The sequence below is a fragment of the Meriones unguiculatus genome, chromosome 14 (assembly GCF_030254825.1).
Source record: "Meriones unguiculatus strain TT.TT164.6M chromosome 14, Bangor_MerUng_6.1, whole genome shotgun sequence".
Lineage (NCBI taxonomy): Eukaryota > Metazoa > Chordata > Mammalia > Rodentia > Muridae > Meriones > Meriones unguiculatus.
This window is the reverse complement of record NC_083361.1, coordinates 20241438-20260674: the sequence shown is the minus strand read 5'-3', so window position 1 is coordinate 20260674 and position 19237 is coordinate 20241438. Positions and strand designations below refer to the sequence as shown.

Genomic DNA, 19237 nt, shown 5'->3' with positions numbered 1-19237 from the left:
AGGGTCACCAGGTAAAACTCAGGATGACCAGCTAAGTCGGAATATCAGATAAGCATTCCTTGAGCAAAATACTTCATTGTAATAAATATATCCTGAATACATCTGAGACATGCTTATATCAAAAAGTTATAGGCTATTTGCCTCAATTAGAAAATGAGGCAAGAAATTTAACTGAGCATTCTATAGTCGTAGTTATTAAATCTGGTAACCCAGGGAGGAAAGGCCAGCTGGATTTGGTCATGTTATTAACCTGACTATTAACAGTTAGGGTCAATGCATTGCCCCAGCCACATTCCTTATTCTTCAGAGCCAAGAAAGCAGGGTAGATCTCAGAGGGCTGGAAAAAAAAATTGCTTAACTAGAACAAACGTGTTAACCCATTAGGGCTACTATAAGAAAGTACCTGAGGCTAGGTGACTTGTTTACAAAAAAAAAAAAAAAAAAAAAAAAAGGCAACAAGAAAGATTTCCTATAGTTCAAAATGCTAGAAGTCTGAAGTCTGGGTGCCAGCCTGGTGAAATTACAGAGAGGAGTCTAGATGGTCAGCTCTTCATTGTGGTCTCTCTTAGTAGAAAGAGGAAGGCAGGCGTGCTTCTCTCTCTCTCTCTCTCTCTCTCTCTCTCTCTCTCTCTCTCTCTCTCTCTCTGTGTGTGTGTGTCTCTCTCTTGACTACCTTTAAAAGGCATTGATCTTATTCATAAGGGCTCTATCTTCTTGACTAATGACTTCCCAAAAGCCCCCACCTCCTAATACCATCACATTGGGGCACGAAGGGATAAAAATATTCATTTCACTGCTGTAAGAAGCCGTGGAAAGGCCCAGGAGAGACTTCACATGGGTTTACTTTTGTCAATCCTTTAAACGCTCATCAAGAGCCAAGTTCCTGATGTAAAGAGACGCTAGACCCGCAGGTGAGAAAGATAAGGTATCACTCGAGGCAGTGACACCACCTACTTACTATTAAAAAAAAAAAAAAGAAAAAAAAAAGGATGCTGGCGGGAGCAGGATTCAAAGAGGCGCCACTAGATGGCGCGCGTAAGCTGAAATCCCAGAGAAGCCTCAACTTTCCAAAGCGAGGAGCGGGAGGGCCTGATGGTCTAAGGAAAACAAACCCATCCCTGCCCAAGTAGGTGAGGAATATGTGATACTGCAGCTACAGAGAGCGTACGCAGCCAGACAAGGGCGCCTGAAACTAAAACCTTCAGGGACACTCCCTTGTCGACCCATGCTCCCTTACGTGCCTCATTTCCCCTTTCTGCTGTCATGGAGCTGGCGTGGGATTCCTTAAACTTCTTAACCACCACCACCGTTACGGTCACATCGAACCCCGCGATAGGCTCATGGACATTACAGGAAAACACGCTACCACTTTCCCTAACCCTGTGGAATGTATTTTTAAAGTATTGTTTAGTTATTTGTTTATTGTGTATGGGTGGTTTGTCCGCGTGTCTTTTCACCACATTCATGCAGTGCTCACTGAGGCCAGAAGAGGGCACCAGATCCCCTGGAACTGGAGTTAGAGATGGTTCTGACCCTCTTTGTGAACCTGGGTCACCTAGGAGAGCAAACAGGGCTCTAACCGCTAAGCTAGCTTCCCAGCCTTCCCTCCTATCCCCGTGTAATATTTTCGAGCCCTTACTATGTGCCTGATAAGCACTCGGTTCTTTAAAGGCACCCTTCCCGTTGTCCTCACTATAACCCTGTAGTTTCTCTCTTCACCCAAAGAGTCTCTCTCTAGGATGAGACGGGCACAGGGAACGCAGGAGAGGTGGGTCACTGCAGGTCTTTGGATGGAAAGAGCCTGTGACCTGTTTAGTAGCAGACACATACCTGGTCTGGCCCTTCGCCCCATCGAAAGGGTGAAAAGGCCTTCAGCAACATCACACAGCCACAGCCAGACCTGGGCCCTGATAGCCCCAGCCCATAGTTCTCAGCTGTACGCTCAAAAGCAGTGCTTCTGAATACCGGCTGATTGCGCCCATCCCCAAGCCCTTGGAAACATTTTAAGTCGTGCCAGCTGGGGGAGGCCGTTACTGTGTTTGTATTTACCTCCTGGGTAGAGCCCAGGAACGCTACCACGCACCCCACAGTGCACACAGGACAGCTCAGAAACAGGCTCATCCCATCTCAAATGCCAACAACACCGCCATTGAGTAACTGGGCTCCTCAGGCCTAGATCTGGAACCAGGAAACAGGTTTCCCTACCACGAACCCTTGAGAAGAGGATTTGGGTTTATTTATGAACCTTATCCCTCTAGCTCTCCGTTTGTTTTTAAATCTGTAGAGTGGAGATCATTCATCTCTAAGATTCTCTGGCTGCCAACATTTGCCCTTTCGTAATGGCTAGAACCTTCCAGCTATAGGAGGTGCCTAACCACCCGTTGGCTGGTGTGACTCGGAACTCCCGGGTGAATTCAGAACCGGTTCTGTTTCTAAAGAGACCCACCTTCGGCCGCCAGTCCTCCTGAGACGTGGCCCCAGAACTTTCACTCTGAGCCACCGCTGTAGGAAAGCCCTCATTTCCTCATTAGTCATCCTCTAGAGTCTAGAAGTTTGTAGGGGCTGTTCCTAGGGTGTGTGGGAAGAGGCAAGGCCGCCTAGCAAAGCGGGCAGCCACGGGGTTCGGTGCCAGAACACCGAATCCTTCCCGCTCAGGCCGGGAAGGCGGGGCGGGGAGCCGGTCCTCAGCTAGGGGAAAGGGGAGAGGAGCCTGGGCGAAGGGCGGGGCAGCAGGGCGGGGCCTGGTCCCGGGAGGAGGAAGAGCGCTGGCCGGTGGGGAGGGGCCGGTCCAGCTCCCGCCCCGGCTCGGGCCTGCGTCGCTTTCCCTCCTCCCTCCCACTTCGCTCGGTGCCCTCGGTGGTTGCAGAGCGGAGGGTCGCAGCAGCCAGCACCAGGTGAGAGAGCAAAGCTGGGGGTGTGTGGAGTTTAGGGGACTCCGGCTAGCTGAACCCTCCATCCTCCGCCTGGAAAGTTGGAGGAGTTTCGGGGGGGTGCGGCCACGGGAGAATGCACTGGCGTCCTTCGCCGGTAGTGGTCGGCCTCTGGGTCGGTGATGAAGTTGTCTGAGCCCTCGGGTCGCTGGGCCAAGTTGGGAGCTCACGGGGGAACTCCTAGCCACCTCGCTTTTACACACCGGCAGCTAGATTTGGTCAAAAAAGGCGGAGGGCAGTGTCAGCCCACGCGCGAGGCCCTACCTCCTCTTGGGAAACATGCTCGGGAAGTTGGGGAGTCTCGTCTGGGCATCCACACCCCCGTCGTAGAGACTGGACAACAAGGGTGCCATGCGCCACAGCAGGAGCGAGCCACAGGTGATCAACTCAGAGTACCCAATCTCCCCCACTCCCCACTCGAGTTCCCATCTCCTAGTTTCTGTGCCCGGTAGTCGCGGGTCAGATCCTCGTCTGCATCACACCGGTTTCCTTCTCCGTGGATCCCCGGCCTCAGACTGAAAGTCTCAACCTTCGTCGGAGAAGGGGACCAGGATAGGTTCCCAGGCGCCCCGATGGCCCTGCCCCCAGCTGGGGATTCCACCAGCCCCGCAGCTGGAACGTTCGCGGTGGCCGTTTGCTACCGGGAGTCGGGAGCCGAGGCTTTATTTGGAGCCTTGGAAGGGGCGGGGCCTGTTCTCTGAGAACCCAGCTATGCCCCCTAGAGCCCCTAGGCGGGGCGCCCCTAGGCTGGGTGGGGTGGCGCCTTCCCACCTTCCCTGCTCAGAGTCTGCAGTGGACCCTGGGAATAGATGCGCCGGAAATTGGTGGCCAGGTAGATGCGTGTGCTGACCGCGCTCCTCCTCCTCCTTTTTCCTACGCTTGCCTTCACCGGAATCCCCAGACCGGTCCCAGTGCCACCTGCAGGTTCCCAGGCCAGAGAAGAGTTGTAAGGAGACAGTTTCACCTGTTTTAGCGCTCAGTAAGAGGTGAGATTAGCTACACTGAAGGCTGCCACCACCCTAAATTCAACGTCAATGCCAGCTGCTCCTTAACAAAAATCCTGGTGCAGGAGTTGTTTCACCTCCGGCCAGGGGAAAAGTGTGCCTGAAAGTGTGCATACCAGACTCTGTAGTGTAGACGCTGGTATGCAGTGTAGACATAAGGTATGTTTCCTCACTGGGTTGTAGGCCAGTGGGATATTCAATACGGTAAATAAACGTGAGGATCTCTCGGTTATTTCTGGCACCTTGACAGAATCAACTGAGCAACGTGTATTTAATTTACAATCAGGAGGTTAGCTGCAAGGAGACGCCATTCTGCCCAGCCCAGACAGATGTTCTGGGAAACAGAAAATAAGAATAATATGTATATATTTTTTAATTTGAAAATTCAACCGGGGTTAAAAGTATATCTAACTGGACACATTTCCATACCGTGTGTGTGTGTGTGTGTATAACAGTGAAGTGTTTATAATAAAGAATTTAGCTTCTTTCTGCTATCTTGTTGGTCATTATGTATTATAGACAGGAATATGATATACCTCCTTTGGGTGTATCTTCATATATCTATTTTATTTAGCTTTGTGAAAAACAGATTGCTGGATCAAAAATGTGTGCAGCTTAAATTTTTGATAAATATCGTCACACTGTCTGTCTGCATGTCTGCCATCAGAGTGTAGGGGGTGGCGCGGGCTCCCTGGATATTACCAATGATTCAAGAAACTTTTTGTTTCCTTCAGGGATAGGAAGAGACAGGGCGACATGAGAGACTGGGCTGCATGCTGCAGTAATAAAGCTACTGGTGAAGGCGTTCGTCTAGCGTGAGGCTGAAGGGCGATTGAAGATGGCCAAAGAAGGGCCCCCCAGTGTCTCCAGGGACCTACAGGAGCTGCAGAGGAAGCTGTGTTTGCTGCTAGAGTCCTTCCAGAGTAACTCGAAGGTCAGTGTCCAAGGCCAAATGCACCGGGAAGCCGGCTAAACACTGGTCTGAAACACTGCTTTCTTTCTCAAACAGGAATTTACCAGCAGGTGGGGAATCTTTCCCCTAGCACCTTGCTATGCCCGAGTTGTGACCTTCATAGCCACGTTCGTTGTGGCTGCGAGAGCATCAGCCATCATCCAGACATTCAAGGCAGTGGGGCAGCAGGGAAGTGGGAAGAAAGATCATTCTCAGGGGACCTCCAAATTAAGGAATATTTCTGGACACCACCAAGAACTGCAGAACACTTTCAGTTACGCCCCATGTAATGCAAACTTTGGGCAGTCACCCTTCATGGCAACTGCCATTTTTCAGCTGGATCTGAAGAAGACACCCATAGTCTACGTAGCATACACCACTCTTTTCTTTGAAAAGGTTTGGCTCATCTGTTCCCCTAAGAAAAGGAGACAGCCCATACCTAACTTAAGATCTGAGTTTTGTGTTTTACTAGAAATCCCCCATCCAGCAGAAATGCTACCTGAGCCACATGTGTATTCAAATTTTCTGGTTCCAAACCCTAAGTACAAGGAAGCAATGGGTTAATTTTAAGACTATATCTTACTTAATGTATCAAAAATAGTATCATTTCAGCAGGTAGTCATCATAATAATTAATGGAAAAGAAAGTGTTTTACATTCCTTTTTGAACAAACTCTGAAATCTAGACTGTCATTTATCTCTACAGGACTATCGTGATGCAAATTAACCGTGTTTTTTTGGTGGTCAGTCACCACTCAGTGAGGTGGGATTTCAGATACTACGTTTCTTTGCATGTGTGTCTTTATTGTGTTCTTCTGTATGCCCTTCAGCATTTACACGGAATGCTAGGGCTGGGTAGATGGTTTAGCTGGTGGTGTTTTTGACCGGCCATCGTGAGAACGTAAGTTGGAGTTTCCGGCCTCCATGTAAAGATGGGTGTAGGAGCACACCTCTATAATCCCAGCGTCTCTGTGGCAAAATGGGGAGGTGAAAGATAGCAGGGTCTTGGGAAGCTCGTGGCTAGCTATCCTGTCTTATTCAGTTCCATAACAACAGCAACAAAAGAAAACCAAGGAGACCCTGTTTCCAACAGCCTGGCAGAAGGTAAGAGCCAACCTTTGAGGTGGCCCTCAGGCCTCCACACAGGCACCATTCCATGTATGCACTCACAGGTATGAAAATACACTTATGCAATTACATTGCATGTACATTGTATATAGAAAAAAAGATGTTTCTATCAAGCAAACGGTACTAGCTAGCTAATGCTAGTACCATTTTGTTGCATGTCTTTCTAGACTTCTGTACCACGTGCAGGCAGGAGTGTGTATGCCTACAAAGTGCTGGAAACTGTTGTGTGATTCCCCCCCCCCCCCCGCATTGTTTCACCAGCTTCTATAAAACAGATACTTTTCCTGCTAAAGCCTATGCTTCACAGAGGTCTTCTTTGGACTTGCTTCAGAATGCATTCGGCATACTGCCGGTTTAGCAGGCTATTTTTAAAATGGACAGGCAGCCTTTTAGTCAGTTGGCTGGGACTCTTTGGTGAGTGAGCTCGGTAAGAAAGGTCCTCGTGGCCTTTGTACATTCACAGTTCATTTTCATGATTTGTGAGAGATCATCATAGATGCTGGATTAGCAAATACCAAACAAACCACGATTCTGCGGCAAATAAGGAACTCAGGTTCTCCAATCCTCAAGTGACAATGTACTTGTAAACAGATCAGTGTATGTCCTTATTTTATGTGTATTTCTGGATGCATTAATGTATATGCATTAATGTGTATGTACTGTTGACATTGAACTTAGGGCTAGCAGCAGGCTAATATGTGTCTCGAACAAACACCAAACACACTTTCTTTTTCTTTTTTTTTTTTTTCATAAGGAACAGTAACAGAAAGATGATGGTGGTGGTGCTGGTGCTGGTGCTGGTGTGTATTTTAAACAGCGGGATTGTCAACCAGAAGTCAAAAATGTGAACTTTGTGGCATTAAATAGGCCGGGACTCCATAGTTTGGCTCTTCGTGTCCAGAAAGGTTCATGTGCTAACAGCGTAGCCAAGGGTGAGGGTGTGGGGAGGTGGTGGAATCTTCAGGTGTGGGGCCTGTTAAATTTCAGGTTCCGATGGTAACAAGCTGGGAATGTTCTTGTCAGGTGACCCAATCTTGACATCAAAGATGCTCGAAGGACTGATTTCGGTTAGAGATAGATTTAAGTGAGTCGAAAATCCTCAAACCGGGGATTTGCGGAGGATAAGAACTGACCGTGTATTTATTAACCTGATTGAGGCATTATTAAATCCCAAGCCTGTACCAGGCATTTAGCATGCCTTATCTGTAGTTATACCTACCTTGTAAGATTGGCACTTCAGAGCAGATGAACTGTCTTATGTTTTTCCTTTCAACACTCAGCTGTATGCACTGGAGTAGATCTGAGCTAGATTATTACCAGGCTAGCCTACTCCCAGAAAGGTGAGGAAATTGTCAGTTCTCAGGTGGTCTTGAGATGGAATTATTTCTCTTACAAGTATATAGTATATTAAGTTATACTGATTGCCATTTAAAAATGTTTATGTGATGTGTATGTGTGCGCTGAATGGTGTGTGCCTGAACGCACGTGTGTATATCACAGGTGTGGTGCCTGAAGAGGCCAGCAGAGGGCACTGGATCTCTGGAACTGGAGTTCCAGGCAAATGTGAGCTGCTCTGTGTGGGTTCCGGGAACTGAACGCAAGGCCCGGTCAAAGCAGTAAGTGCTCTTAACCACTGAGCCATCTCTTCAGCCCACCAGTTATATTAACACAAAGTGACTTTGGGGGAAGAAGGAAAGCAAAACACTGATGCGAAACTTGCATCTGTCGATTTTCTGTTGCTCTGACAAATAAATATCCGAGAAACAACTAAGGGAGGAGGGATTTGTCTTAGGCTCAAGGTTTTAGAGCATCTTCCTGCATAGAACTGGATAAACAAAACTGGATAAACTTCCACGTCATGGTTGCCGGGAAGTAGGGGCTGTGGTGGGGATAGACAGACACAGAGAGAGACAGAGAGATTGCCTCAAAGCCATGCCTCCAGTGAGCCTCTTCCTCCACCTAGGCTCATCTCCTTGTCTCCACAACCACCAGCAGCTGGAGGTGCAGGCTTCAGGATGGAAGTCTGCAGGAGCCCTTTACATTCAAATCATAACAAAGGCCATCGCTAACAGACACAATGGTGGTGGCTCTGGTAAGGGCGATGACCCTTTAACCCTTCAGTGTGTGAGATATATAATGTTTTATGTAATAGTGAGTGTGGCCACAGCGGATGTACTTGTGTATTTTTATTTTCACTTGGCAATGTGCTGTTCCCTTCATACTGAAGTATGAGTCTTCAGAATAATTTACATGTGCCACTAGAACACCGACAGAGGACATCAGATTGACATACCATAATTTGCATAACCACTTCTTGTCTCTGGGAAGGGTAGAAAATTTCTTTCCCCATGTAATTTGTGCTTTTTCCTCATGGTTTAATGAGCTCTTTGAAATTCAGACGAGACAAGATAGGGATCCAGATGGAATGGGCGCGAAGTTGCTCCGTCCTGTCTGGAGTGGGTGGCCAGGTATTAATTGCCTTACTTCTAGAATTCAAGAGACAGGGACCTGCTCAAAGTAGTGTAAGCAAGCCAACAGGTAGGCCCTTCCGTGACTTCAGGAGGATTTAAGACTTCCTCAGAGCCCATGGTGGGATTAAAGCAGGGGTGCCTCAGGACTAGAATGAACCAGGGTCAGGCCCATGACTGGAGCCAGAAGTAACTCTCAAATGCCTTCATCGTTGAGCTGTGCAGCTTCTCACCTTAGCTCTCTGGGCATTTGCTTCACTTCCAGACTCCACAGCCCACTTTCCCTTGGCTTTTCCATTCATGTCGGCAAACATGATTGTCCAGGCTGGTCCCCTTCTCCCCTCACATCTCCTTTAGCACCTGTTGAAGATCTGGGAGTTTCAGTTTCCTATTCATAGAAACAAGAGTGTAGTTGGCACATCCACCTGAGACTGTGGAGGTGGCTGTCGGACTGGGATCTTTATTTCCTTTTAAAGGCTCATGGGTTATGGGGTATCCTCCTGCCGTGAGAGGGAGTAGTTTTCAGGGAAGAGGAAGGCAGACATCGCAAGTGGTTGGGTGACCGGGGTTGACAGCTCCCGATGTGAATTATCTGTGACAGATGATTTTCTTCTTATATTGTAAATTCCCTGCCACAAGGAACATCATCATTATCATTATCATCATCATCATCATCATCATCATCATTATTATCATTATTTTGGGTTTTTGAGACAGGGTTTCTCTGTGTAGCTTTGGCTGTCCTAGACTCGCTTTGTAGACCAGGCTGGCCTTGAACTCACAGGGATCCACCTGCCTCTTTTTCCCCGAGTGCTGGGATTACAGGCATGCACCACCACGCCTGGCTTAAGGAACATTTTAGAGCCCACCTCCCCAGGCATCTGTGTGCCCTACCTGGGTCACATGCCAGCAGGTGTCCAAAGCCTAATCTGGGAGCAGCTGTCTCTGCATAGTATCTCTGACTTGTTTTCACTTGCATAATGCTCCTGACTGCTGTCTCTGTTCCCTGCCCACTGGGTCCTGCTCATGCAAGACAGCAAGAAACAGTGAGTCAGTTGTCTTACTTTCTCACAGTAGAGTTTTCCTGGCTGTGAATAGCCTCAGGTGAACCTTCATGTCACAGATTCTGACCATGTGGACCCGACTCTCCAACTCTCACGCCATTGTCTGACCTTGTCATCACCCTTGTCTGACCTTGGACACATTAACTGAGTTAGTTTCCAGCTGCTGTTATTTGGGATGAGCAACACCAGGCCTTGGGCTGCTGGGAGATTATCTGGAATGCCATGTGAGAAGGCTATTGCACTGAGCCTGGCTAAATAGATGCTGCCATATTCTCCCCGTCTGCCATTCTGAGTTATTCCATGCAGCCCATGTCTGTAAGGCGTGGGTAAGAGGCCCGTCTCTACCTCCAAGGTAGAGAATGAAAATTGCAGGGCCTGCCACTGCATGCTAAGCCCCCTCACTTTCTGTCCTCCCCTTGTGTGCGCTCTGTTGCCAGGAAAGTGAAAAGTGGTGATGGTCGAAGCCTTTGGACTTGCGTATTAAGCTGCTCTTCATTGTCCACTCACAACTCTGTAGGGAAACACACAAAAAGATCTAAAGAGGGTCTGAAATGTTTGCTGCTAAGCCAGGCAGGCAGGGAAAAGTCCTGGACTGACACGCTTTCAAAGTAGCCCTCTCTTTTTTGCTTTATTTTATTTTATTATTTTGAGACAGGGTTTCTCTGTGTAGCCTTGAGCTTGTTTTGTAGACCAGACTGGCTTCAAACTCACAGAGAACTGCCTGCCTCTGCCTCCTGAGTGCTGGGATTACAGGTATGTGCCACCGCACCCGGCACCTTTCCTTTTTTTCAGTTAAAACTTATGAAGAAAATAGGGCTGGGCCTCAGTGGCCTGCCAGTCTACCCTACTTGGTGTGTTCCAAGCCAGTGATAAACCTTGTTTCAAAATAAAGGTGGATAGTGCCCAAGAAACAACATCTGAGGTTATTTTTTGGCCTTCAAATGTGTTGCACATATGAACACTCAAGTGAGTATACACAGAGAGAGGGAGAGAATGGGACATATCCAGAGGAGTTCACTGTTTTGACATTCAATATACCTCTACCTGACTAACTGACTATTGAGGACTTTGTAGCTAGATTAGACAAAAATCAGGTGAGAAGTTTCACTTGTAGAATTCTCTTAATGAGCTCTTAAAAGTCAGTCTGAATCTACTATAACACACCACAGAATTGTGTGTGAGAGAGAGAAAAAGAGAGAGAAAGAGAATGGAACGTACCCAGAGGAGTTCATGTCGCCGTTTTATAACATTCTGCTGTTCTCACCTTTTGAACATGTCCTCTGTGTTGTTGAGCCAAGTGTGTCTCCAAATCTGTTCGCTATCCGTCCTCCTGAACTGAGCATGCTCAGGAATGTGCTCACCCCTAAAGCGTTTTCCTGTATGGATATGTGTAGGCTCTTTTAATAAAGCCTGCATGCTTCCTTTGTTGGAAGAAGGTGTTACTTTGGGAATGGCTCCTTTGTTCTCCTTACCTGCTGCAGGCAGTAACCCTGCAGTGGTGGTTCTCAATCATCATCCCAGCACTCCAGTTATGAGGCAGGAAGACTGCAAGTTCAAGGCCAACTTGGGTTGCATAGTTTGTCTCCACTGGAGAAAACTAATTTTTTTTTTCCTTTGCAAGTGGATAGAGATGGGAGCTCATGTGCACTTGCCCCTCTGAGTGCCGGGGTGCTGTCTAGTTTGACGCTGTGCAGGCCCTGTGCATGCTGCCACAGTCTCTGAGTTCAGATGTAAGTCAGTCCTGCTGTGTCTTAAGAGTCTTGCATTCCCTCTGGCTCTGAGAGTCTTTCTGCCTCCTCTTTTGCTTAGTATCCTGATCCCTGAGGGGAGGGGTTCAATGAAGACATCCCAGTTAGGACCTAGTATTCCAAGCATCTCCCATTCTCTGTACATTCTCCAGTTATGGGTCTTTGTATTCCCACCTACTAATTCAAGAGGGTGTTTCTCTTCCGATGGCTGAGGGAGGCACCGATCTGTGAGTATAGCAGAATGTAGCCCAGGTTTTTGTTTTGTTTTGGCAGTGTCAAGCATGGCTTCCATTTTATGGAATGGGCCTTGAATCATAGAGTGGTAACTCCCTCAGCATTTGTGTCACTATTGCACCAAGCTATCATGCAAAGAGGTCACAGTTGTAGATTACAGGGCTTATAGCTGGGTTGATGGTTTCTTTTTTAGAGGGAGTTTTTCAAATAATGGGATCTTTCAAGGAATGGGCTTTAATGCCGGTAACGAGAGAGTGAGACTTGAAAAGTGAGAGGACACTCGTCCTATGACTAAGATCAGCTCTGCACTAAAGCAGCCCTCTCCATGGAGTTTGGTCCCCCATTCCTTAGCCTTGTGAAGGAGCATAACCTGTTTATTAAAGCGCCAGATGGTTGCCATCATCAGGCTGTGGCCCAGTATAACTTCAGATTGGTACCACAAAAGCATCGGCATGGTGGCGAGTCACTGCATGCATTTGGCATTTGGTGTCAAAGATCTTAGCTCTGAATGTTCAGGTTTTGTCCCTTGGAAACTGGGTGACTCCAAATAAGCCATCTAGTCCATCGCATTTCAAACTTCAACATAACACACAAATCACCTATGCTCTTGCTGAAAAGCAGCATTGGATGCAACGGTACCAGGTAGGGCCTAATGTTCTACATCTCCAATAAGCTCTTGAGTGATGCTGAGTAGCTAGGACTTAACCCCTCTGTTCCTTGGTGACCGCAGCCAAGAGAACCTTAGCTGCAGAGCAGTAGGGACATTGTATGCTCATTGTACACATAAGACAGTGTCTTTCTGAGAGGGTGGGTGTTAGGCAAGAGGGTGGTGATACGACCTTTCCTCCTCTCAGAGATCTTGATGCTGGGTGGGAACCTCACGCTTGCCACCTTCCTCCAGTTGCCTCGTGTCTCTGGAGATGTTTTATCCTGATGCCTATGGGCCTCTGACTTGTCAGGGGCCTCTAACGCTGGATGTACTTGTCCCCGCTGGGCGGATCAGCTCAATCTGAGCTGCAGGCACAGCACTCAACCCTGGCTCTTTTTTCCTTTGCCTGCAGGTGGTTGCCTTTATGAAGTCCTCAGTGGGTCAGTACCTGGACAGGCATCCTTTCCTGGCTCTCAGCATGCTGATGTTTGTTACCATGTCAGCCATCCCTGTTGGCTTCTTCCTGCTCATCGTGGTGTTCACCTCCCTGGGTGCCCTTATAGGGGCCCTATTACTGGAAGGTACTCTGCCCAAGGTTCCTGGGAAGTAACTCAATAATATTGATGGTACTTATTGAACATCTGGTCCAAGGCAGCGTGTCAAAGTAGTTAAAACACAGGCTCTTGTGTTCTATAAGCATCCATCACCACCATTGTGATTTGGGACATGACTTATTCTTTCTGAGCCTCAAACTGGACAGGCAACAAAATGCACAAAGAAATCCCAAGTGCTATACTAGTTTGTGAACAGCAGGGAATGGAGGCAAATAGAGGCCCAGCCACTTGATGCCAGAAGCTGAGGCAGGCTCAGGTGTTGAACTTACTGCCATTTTAAATGACGCCAGAAAGGTGAACTTTTATGGGAACCCTCTGGACTTCAAACATCTGAGTTAGCTGTCGTTATTTTAAATGCATTGGCCCAGGTCTTCTTATTCTCGGTCCGTTTCACATAAAGGCGCCTCCTAATCATGTTCTCCTCGTAGGACTTGTCATCTCTGTTTGCGGCCTCTCACTGCTGTGCATCCTCTGTGGCTTGGGTTTCGTATCGCTTGCCGTGTCAGGGACAGCCATGGTGGCATATGTGGTGGTCTCCGGCCTCATGAGCTACTGGTTTTCTCCCAGGTAAATACATCTCAATGGAACACTTAATCTTGGCCATTTGGAGTCACACAGATAACTCTAATCCTACTTGGTGTCTAGAAGCCAAATTTTGAGAGACAGGTGTTCCTCATAGCTGCCCATAGACATTAGATGTCAGTTACACGTTTACAGTAGAGTTTCATACATACATACATACAAACAAACATTAGTACCTTCGTCCATCACCCACAGATTTAATCTCATTGCTCTTGTAGCTTCTTGAAGCAGTTACTAGTTCTTCTAAAAAGGTATCTACTTAATTTACAAAGTCCAGATGGGGGCAGCGCTTAAGAGGGTCGGGAGAGAGATAAACAGGAAAAAGAAAGCTCACCAGTCAGATCACCATGCCTGCCTCCCTGGGAAGTTCAGGAGCTGGGGAGCTGCTGTCCCCACAGTCCCCTTGGTCTCCTCTGCTCATCAGTGTGAGCTTCTCAGCATGTTGAATATGGCTCATGTTCACAATGTAGAATTATTCCCCCCACCCACCCCCAGTGTGGCTTGAAAGGAGGAACAATGATCTCCTTAGATCTTGGAAGGAAACCCAGCAGTGTTGAAGTTCTTGGGAGATAGTCTTTTATAAAGTGATAAAACACACGCGCGTACACACACACACACACACACACACACACACTCACACTCCTCAAGGGATTTTCCAAGGCCACTCTTTTGATTCTCGACTTTTGTGCTGTGTATGGATTTGAGATTTTTAAGTTCCCATGTACTGAGTCTCTCTTGTGCTTCACTTGATCTTTCACTAATTTGATGACTGCGGCTAAGGTCTGTCAAGTATCTGCTTAGTGCCAGAGTCTCTGCTGAGCACTTTGCAGCCTCAACTCCTGTAGCTTTCGGGGGTGAGCCTCATTCTGTGATAGGAAAAGGAAAGACAAGTACAAAAGCTGAGAATAGCAAAGAAGGGACTCAAATCTGTGTCAGTTAAGTCTGGTAAAACTCTAGCCAAAATATAAAGGGGCTATAAAACTTAGATAGGCCAGCAATCTCTGGAAAGGGGCAGATAGTAAATATTCCAGGGCATTTAAACCATGGCCAGCTTCTCTGCTCTGCTACTGTAAGGTGAGAGCAGATAATAAGCACACAGACAGGCCTGGCTTTGTTGCAATAAAACTTTATTTCAGACTTTACAAAAATGGATGGTTGCCAAATTTGGCCGCTGCAGCCATGATTGATTTGCTAGTCCATGCTCTAAAAAAGCCACTAGTACCCTGAGCTTCGGTCTTCTTACAGGATAGCCCTTGAACATCTTAACAGAAGGCCCTCTTATCACTTGTCTAGCATGGTCAAGGTCCTGGGTTCTATTCCCAGCATCCCCCTCTCCTCCCAAACTGCTATCCTGTCATTATTCATATGCTGCTGTGTCTGTGATCTTAAATTGCTCAGGGGTTTTCTCAGAAGATTGCTTAATTGATAATCTCTGGAATCACTGCCAGCTTCTCAAACGTTGCTTTGATCACTATCAGTTTTAAAGGGCACACAGTGCCCTATTTGGCTTACTGAGGGCAATGCTTTGGGGCCAGAATCCCTCCCTGCCCTTGAACTCTGCTTTAATTAGCCTTACATGCCTAGAATTATACTGAAGAAAGCACACATGAGGTGCCAGGGAGGCAGAGCTGAGGTGGAAGCTACAAGCGAGAGGATCTTAGTTTGGAGTCCCAGAACCAACGTAGAAATGCCAGGCCTGGTATGCACTTGTAATCTCAGCACTGGGGAGACACAGGCATAGACAGTTAGATTGCTGTGGCCAGCCCAGCCTCATCAGACGGTTCCAGGCCACCAGAAGACCCTGTCTCAATGGAGGTAGGCAGTATTCTTGAGGATGATACATGTGAAAATGTATATACATATACAAGTATATATATGTATACACACATATATACACACACACATTTAAAAAGAAAAGACATGCAAAAGCAAAATGGTGCCTGTCAGTGGAGAGGCTTGGCCTGCTCCTCCCCTCCCCTCTTCCAGCAGAGACATCAGCCCCTCTGTTCCCATGTAGGCAGAGAGTCTCAGCTTCTTGTTCTCTGGACTTACTTCATCTTCTCAAAGGCTATTGAAGCATCCACAGGGTGGGTTCTGCGCTTTGATAATAGCCCCTCTGCAAATCATAACAGCACCTACAAAGCTGCCTGGTCACTTAAAAGGGAAAATTACCCATCTATACAAGAGAACATATATTAATGAAAAATGGTTGTATTTTACAAGCAAAATGAATTTAGCCAGGTCACATTGCGTTACCTTTTATCAATAGCTTTCTCTGATTTTCCCACCTTCAGACATATGGCCAAGGCTGGCCTGGAACTCATGATATAGTTTAGGCTAGCTGCAGTCTCTCAATCCTCCTGCCTCGGCCCCATCCCTAAGTGCTGGAACTAGAGGTGCAAGCACCACCCCTGGCTATCATAGAATCTCATAACCATATGCTCTGACGGAAGTGGCAAGGTGGCCTTTATACCCTGCATTTGGACTGTTGGAGCATGTGGTCTGGAGGAAATCTTTGAAGTGCCCTGAGCCTCACAGTGCATCTACAGAGGACTGTGGACATTCCATGATGGCATACCTGAACTCTGCAAATCGTACTTGTTTTGTTTAGTGAAAATGGGGCATTTTCCCACTCTTTTAATAATATACTCTGAGTAGATCTGTACCATGCCTGGTTGTGTGACTATGCCTTAGGCATGAAGAGTTGCAATAAAACAGGCACCCTTGGAGTACTCCTGTGCTAGGAAAATCTTCAACAGTCAAGGTAAAGAGTCCCTCATCGACTGACCCATAGCACAAGAGAAGAAAGAGGCGCTGGCATTTCATCCCCTGACTTAGTGGATTTGAATTATGAAAGATGACAAAACTATTATTGTCTTTTAAAAAAGGAAACAAATTTGAAGATGGCCTTACTTAGGAAAACACACTGGATAGCTTCTAAGCAACACTGGTGATCGTCTCTATAGATGATTTTAAAATGAAAGGATCTGGAGACCCTTCCTAGTGCCTGCAGGCCGGTGGAGGGAGAAGTCAGGGGCCAGGGCAGCTTGTGCCTTTGTAGAGCCACCCAAATCACTCATCCCACATCACACTGGGTCTCCCAAAATAGCCAGAGTGTGCCTAGCCTCCTCGCACTCAGCTCAGTCCAATACTGCATAATGAATTTAGAGTTCAGACATTTAAGGCAAGTACTGTCTCGGCCTTTAAAATAATGAAAAACCACGATGATAATAATAATAGCTGCTATCATCATCATCACATTTTGAGACAAGCGCTTGGTAAGTTGATCAGGCTGGCTTGAGCTCACTCTGTAGCCCAGGATGGCCTGGAACCTGCAAAGCCCTTCCTGACTTAGGCTCCCAAGCAGCTGGGATTACAGAGACTGTGAGACTGGCCTAGGGCTTCCTCACATCTTTGTTTATAAAGAGGAGCAAAGGTTTCGTGATTTTTGTTGCCAGGCAGAGATGTTTTTAATGGCAAGTATTTAAAAACAAAATAACTGGAGGCACATCCTAACTCAGATAGGGTTTTGTTTTTATTGTGTAACCAAGAGATGGCAACAGCGCAGGGCTGGCACAACCGCTGTGGCGTTGCCAATAGACCCAGCGCCTTCTGCCTTTCTGCTCTGTCATCCGTAGTCCCTGAGTTTGCCCCTTCATGGCCATAAGGTAACTGCTACAGCTGCTGGGAACAGATGCAGAAACCCATAGCCAAACAATAGGCAGAGCCCGGGGACTCTTGTGGAAGAGGGGGAGAGCACACGAGCATGCACGTGAGCCCAAGAGACCCTTTCTATCAAGTGAAGTCTCTCCCTAGGGAGACTCCTCTTCCTCATCCTCAGAGTCAACTAAAACTTTGTCAGGTGTCACCTCAGCTTAGAGAGAGTTCTGCTTTCTTCCCTCCCGCTGCAGGACCTCACAGAACGCACCAGCCAAGGGTACTGCCGTGTGCCTGGGCCATTCTCGGGGTTACTCCTGAGCCAACCATTTTGTCTTTTCACCCAACAGGCCACTGGCACCACAAAATGCCAACGTCGACTGTCAGCTGGCTGTGAAGTCCGCAGACTTTGAAGGGATTGACCAGGAATGACCGACCGAATAGAACCAAGGATTGTGTTCCCTCCCCGCTCAGGCCTATTAGAGAGAAAGAGGGCTCTGCTTCTCTGCTCACTGTGTCCAAACTCCCGAAGGGGCAGGGTTGTCTCTCCACCCCTTCCACTCCCTAGTTCGAAGTCTTGACCTTAACAGAGCCCTGGGCATGGGGACTGGAAAGCCTGACCATTAATTAGAGACCCCAGGTTGAGTCTTGGGCCCCAACTGGGGGTAAGGTAGATGGTTTCTGAAGTTTAGTTTCTTTTCTTTTTTTCTTTTTTTCTTTTTTTTTTTTTTTTTTTGAGGGTGCAAGGGATGAAGAAGAGAGGTTTTTTTTCCTCCTAGTCATTTGAAATAAGAGGTTAAGAAAAATCCAAAGAGAGCCAGGTCTTCTGCCATATTCATTTTTTATCAGAAAGAACAGCAGGATTAGAGAATTGTGGCCTTTTAAAACTTGAAAAGCAGTCTTAACCTCGAAGCCAGGAGTCCTTTAGAAAAAGTCTCAAGGCCTGTTGAGTGCCTTGATCTTTGACACATTTGCACTCGATGTGTATATATTGTTTAGAAGAGCTTCCTCTACCAAGCCTTTTCTTAACAAGCCAACAAAACCAAACACACTGAAGACTACAATGCAAACCAAAGCCTGTGCAATTTTCATTTCATTTACTGTGGTATGTTATTAAATATTTATTTGGTTCTTACTATGCTCTTTCTCCTACCCATTCCCATGTGTAAAGACATGCATTAATCAGATTTCTACTATCATGACAAAACACCAGAGATAATCACCTTTATAAAGGAAAAATTATGGCTCATGGTTTTCGAATTTTTGTACAGAGTTGCTTAGTCCTGTTGATTTGGGCCTGCAGTGGCATGGTACATTATGGCTGGGGTGCATGACGGAGGCCCGTTCACGTCATGGTGGCTAGAGAGCAGAAAGAAGAGTCTGAGGTCCCAATAGCCCCTGTAAGGTCTGTCCGTAATGGCCTAACTTCCTCCCCAGAGACTCCATTCTCTAAGGGTTCCTTCTGTCCCACTAGTCTGATGACCAAGGTTCTACTACATGGACCTGGGGGAACATGAAACCACCGCAGTCTTTCTGATGACTTCATGCCTGGCCCCCGGTAATAACAGGGCATTAGTTCCTTTTTCTTGTTGCTAGGATACCCAACAAGTAGCAACTTTAGGGTAGAAAGGTTTATCTGGCTTGAGGTTTAAGGGGCTTCAGTTCATCTTGGTGGGGATGGCAGCAAGTCACGCTGCTCAGGTGGTCAGGAAGCATTTAGAGGACTGGAGACTGAGCCCAGCCGACAACCTCGGGGCTTGCCCCTGGCCGCAGGTACCAGGAGCTGAACGCAGGGGCTTATGGGGGACGTCGCAGAGTCAAACCACAGCACGCGGCTTACGTCGTTGTTAGAGACCACACCCAATTCAAAGCTGTTCACAAAAGCCTCGGAGTGATGTGGAGACACAATCGTTTCATTCCGTCAACAGCGGGGAGATCGTTGTTACTGTGTTTGAGACAGGGCCTCAAGCTCTTCAGAGGCTCTGGAGCTCATGTGGTTTCACCCCACTTTCCTTACCGTGAGCTGCTTTTTCAGCAGTTCTGACCCCCAGAGACATTTCTGCAGTTCTTTGCTGCACTCAGCACTTGACTAGAAAGCTGCTCTCAGCCTGTAGGACAGGCAAATTCCAGGCTTGGCTTTGATTGGGCAGTTCGGGGCCATGTGACCAACGTTGACCCAATCACATTGGCCAGTATAGTAACATCTGC

The 19237-nt window shown here is 47.4% G+C and overlaps 1 protein-coding gene across 3 annotated transcripts; it reads left to right on the top strand.

Annotated features, from left to right (window-relative positions):
- The first annotated feature begins 2756 nt into the window (after window positions 1–2756).
- On the top strand, window positions 2757–18167 carry Ldaf1 (lipid droplet assembly factor 1). Of its 3 annotated transcripts, XM_021635685.2 has the most exons (5): window positions 2757–2894; window positions 4669–4868; window positions 12589–12757; window positions 13219–13357; window positions 17380–18167. In XM_021635685.2, the coding sequence occupies exons 2-5, from the start codon at window positions 4773–4775 to the stop codon at window positions 17459–17461; spliced, it is 486 nt and encodes a 161-aa protein (XP_021491360.1). In that variant the 5' UTR covers window positions 2757–2894; window positions 4669–4772; the 3' UTR covers window positions 17462–18167. The 3 variants fall into 3 exon arrangements, with proteins under 3 accessions (XP_021491360.1, XP_060222906.1, XP_060222908.1); XM_060366925.1 differs by lacking the exons at window positions 2757–2894; window positions 4669–4868 and adding an exon at window positions 11164–11275; XM_060366923.1 differs by lacking the exons at window positions 12589–12757; window positions 13219–13357; window positions 17380–18167 and adding an exon at window positions 4944–7319.
- Window positions 18168–19237: the final 1070 nt, after the last annotated feature.